Source organism: Bombus impatiens, unplaced genomic scaffold (assembly GCF_000188095.3).
Source record: "Bombus impatiens unplaced genomic scaffold, BIMP_2.2 scf_0142, whole genome shotgun sequence".
Lineage (NCBI taxonomy): Eukaryota > Metazoa > Arthropoda > Insecta > Hymenoptera > Apidae > Bombus > Bombus impatiens.
This window is the reverse complement of record NT_176561.1, coordinates 3,266,964-3,270,551: the sequence shown is the minus strand read 5'-3', so window position 1 is coordinate 3,270,551 and position 3,588 is coordinate 3,266,964. Positions and strand designations below refer to the sequence as shown.

Genomic DNA, 3,588 nt, shown 5'->3' with positions numbered 1-3,588 from the left:
GGGAGGACGAGGGGTAAACGGGAGTTAGAGGTAGGGGAATAGAGGAGATGGGGTGTCGAGGACGGTTTTCGTGGTTCAAGAATGAGATTACAATTTGTCAGGTCCGGGCTAGAGGCCGAAATCACGCGGATGGCACGGATGGTCGACGACGAGGGCCGTCTTCGAGTCGGCAAGAAACTCACGCAGGCGGCATTATAGTGTTCCGCCGGCCATTCTGCTGGCTGCGGCCACGTATTGGCCACGGCAGCATTCTTTTCCTGCCAGATCGGCCAATCGATGCATCTCGCCACCGATACCCATCTGTCACTGTCCGCGGAGCCTAGCCTTTTCTCCGTTCGCGCGACCGGCGTGCCTCGAGTTCGAATCCCCCGACGAACGGTGAAATCGGCCGTACCAACGCCCGTGTTAACTCTTCTTCCGGTATTTGGGGAAATTTTCAGCGACGTCCGAGAGTCCCTTTATGGTTATTTTGATGGAAAAAGGTATTATCGGAGGATGATATCCGGGAGGAATCATAACAATCGATTTGAACTGTGTTGTATCATTAGATATTGTACGTCATTTGAGATGAAAAATAAAAAATTAAATTAACAATGTTGTTAGTAAAAAAAGAGAGCTAGTTATTATTATTACACACATTTCTTTGCAAGAAACTTGGATATACCGTTTATTATCTTTTTTTATCTTCTATTACATCGTTCTATTGAAACTGTGGGTATCTCATATTTTCTCGCGTGTTATGTATATTCCATACACTTAAATTCCCCATAAATGGGTAAACGTTCACAGTTTACGTACAACACGAACTTTACTCCTTCGACTTTCTCTAAAACGATTACTAAATCGCTTTAAATAAACCTCTTAAGGACAATCTTCCAACAAAAACGCACGGATCCTGTAGAAAATATACTTCGCGAAATGACCGCTCTGCCTGTTGGACAAACAGAAACGAAGTCTCTGAAGGGAGCTAATTTTTCAGCGCCGCAAGAACCGTAACCGCGGTGGACAAAGGTATTTTCGGTGGCGGAGAAACGACGGCCTTATCGTGGTCGCAATTCCAGCGATTCATCGAACGCGCCTGCCGACGTCCAGACGGAATAGTTCGAGGGATCCGGTGGATCGCCCGGCAAAAAGTGTCCCAATTATATATAAAGACAATAAAACGCGAACCAGTCGGTCGGTTCCCACCCCGTCCAAGGCTGCGCGTCGCTCAAACTGGACTCTTCATGGCCGATTTTATGGCTGTTGATCGTAAATTCCGACCCCGGTAGCCCGAAAGTGATTCTCTGTGATCGCGCGTCGATTATAAAATAACCGGGGACGATGGCGAGCGAGGCCTCGAAACGTCGTAAACATCGTGAAACAAACGAGACGCGGGGATATCGCGAACGAAAACGTTGTCGCACCGACAAACGAGCCTGTTCCACGAGGGCATTAAACGAATTTACCGCGGTGGTGATTTTTGGGGGATCGCGCCGTGCGATCTTGCTTCCGGGGGTAGTAAATGTCTTGGTGAATTAACCCTTGCATGGCACAATAAAGCGGAGAAGAATTCAAAATGAAAGGTTTAGAGAATAATTGTTTCTTTGTCGTCAAAATTTATTGCACTTTTAATATCAAACGCGGCGAACGCGTACTCGTATTTCTTCGAACCTATTTGTTCACGAACAATAAATTTTAATTACCTTGTGTATAATAATGTTTGAAACTTGAAATTTATTTTTGAAACCAAGCGAGATTGCTGTGATATGCTTAGCTTCTTGTTATCAGAAACAGCCTGCATACGAATTTAAGGATTTATTACGTTACTCGTAATAAATGTCAGAATGACATAAAATGAGAACAGCCGTTTAACATCCACAAATCTTCACAAACGGTCCACTTCTTCACCTTTTTTTCGATTCTTCGTTTCTTCGTTCTCATCGGTAAAGGGGCCAGCGAAACGTTTTCCGGCGTATCGAGCAGGCCAATTTAAGCATCGAGTCCAATTGGAAGCAGCCGCGACGACCAAATGCGTGGACACATTGGCGAACGAGTGGCTGGCCGTTTGTTCGATTGGTTCTCGAAAAGGAAAACCGTTCTACCGGCTGGCACATGTCCGACACGCGAAACAAAGAGTGCGCTTCGGCCGTGTCGTGTCTCGTGCACTCGCACACTTGGATCATGGATCAATTAGACAGCCGGTGGAAATTCCGTCGAAGAATTCCGCTTGTATGTCGATGAGAGAACGCCTAACGAGGCGAGCGAGAACAATCTCCGGCCGATTCGCGGTCCGCGATCCTCGAAAGCTCGGGCAAATGTTTGCACACCGAAGGAACCAGCCATTATACTCATTGCTCGGCAAATAATGCAACTCCCCCGACTCACTTGCTCGATTCGAGGGATGGAGAGCAGAGAAACAGAAAGCTGGTACTACTAGGTGGTTTCGAAAGAGAGAAAGAGGAAAAGAGTTTCGCGCGTACACATATTGAACGGAGAGAAAAAGAGAGATGAAAGAAAACGAGATCACGAACGAGAGTACCACGTGTTCCCATGGTTTTAAGACCTACGTTTGAAAGCACACCCCCGTTTACCATCCGGCCCAATTATCCCTCTGGCAACCCCTTCCATCCCTCTTTTACGTTCTCGCGTTGTTTCACCACTGCCAATTACACGTATTTGCGTCCTCAGGCCGCCAGCCCAGCCGAGACTGGATTCTTGTGAATTCTTTATTGTTTCGACTATACGACGGGAGGAACAAAGGGCCCCGGGGCCGACGTTTTTCTTCGTCCCTTGCCTATTTCTCTTTGCCCTCTGTCGCCCGCGCGATTAATCGATCCGCGGTACGATGGCGCAGACGTCGCGTCCTTCCGATCGAACCCAGGGATCGATATTTCTCAGGAATTTCCCATTGCTTTCTCAACGATGAAACTGTATGTTTTTTGCAACTCGTTCTCCAGATCAAGGAATATTCCTCTGCCGTTCTTACGTTTAATTAAATCATTTTTATCTAAGGGGAAAATGTTACTGTCGTTAAATAAATTCATATATTGAATAAATGGTCAGCTGATGTGGTGCAGTGATAAATAAACAACAAATACACTGCGAATATTTATGAATTTATAGGCAATCTTAATGTGTGATAATATTCAGGCTGCATGTAACATGCGAAAATATAAGCACAGAATACAGGAACAAAACAAGTCTGTATTTAAATTCTCCGTATTTCATTAATTATAATTGCAAGAATACTTTGCATTAAAAATCTCGCCTAACGCCTGGTCTTACATTGTAAAAATACTCTTATCGTCGATTTGGTCCACACAACGTCAATTGAGAGTCAGTTAAACAATCTTCAAAAATTCGACGAAAGGAAAATATATAACAGAAAAACAATAATCGGAAAATGATAAAAATTTGAAAAGAAAAGTAAAATGTGACTCACCAAGGGCTCCAGCGGCCAGCCTCATCGTGACAGGTAACTCGGATCCGGTGACTTCCGACAACTTCCTCTTTCTGGGGCGACCTTTCTGCACGGTACCGGATGAGGTGATCGGGCTCTGCTCCGCGGCGCTGTAATAAGCCGGAAGCGGCGACACCCCCGGCGAG

At 45.7% G+C, this 3,588-nt stretch overlaps 1 protein-coding gene across 2 annotated transcripts in view; it reads right to left on the bottom strand.

Annotated features, from left to right (window-relative positions):
- Positions 1–3,588, bottom strand: part of LOC100747359 (LIM/homeobox protein Lhx9-like) — a 23,144-nt gene that overhangs the window by 7,316 nt on the left and 12,240 nt on the right. For both annotated transcript variants that reach the window (XM_033319224.1, XM_024365594.2), the window contains exon 6: positions 3,425–3,588. In XM_033319224.1, the coding sequence (XP_033175115.1) occupies positions 3,425–3,588 (164 nt within the window). The remainder of the gene's footprint in view (positions 1–3,424) is intronic.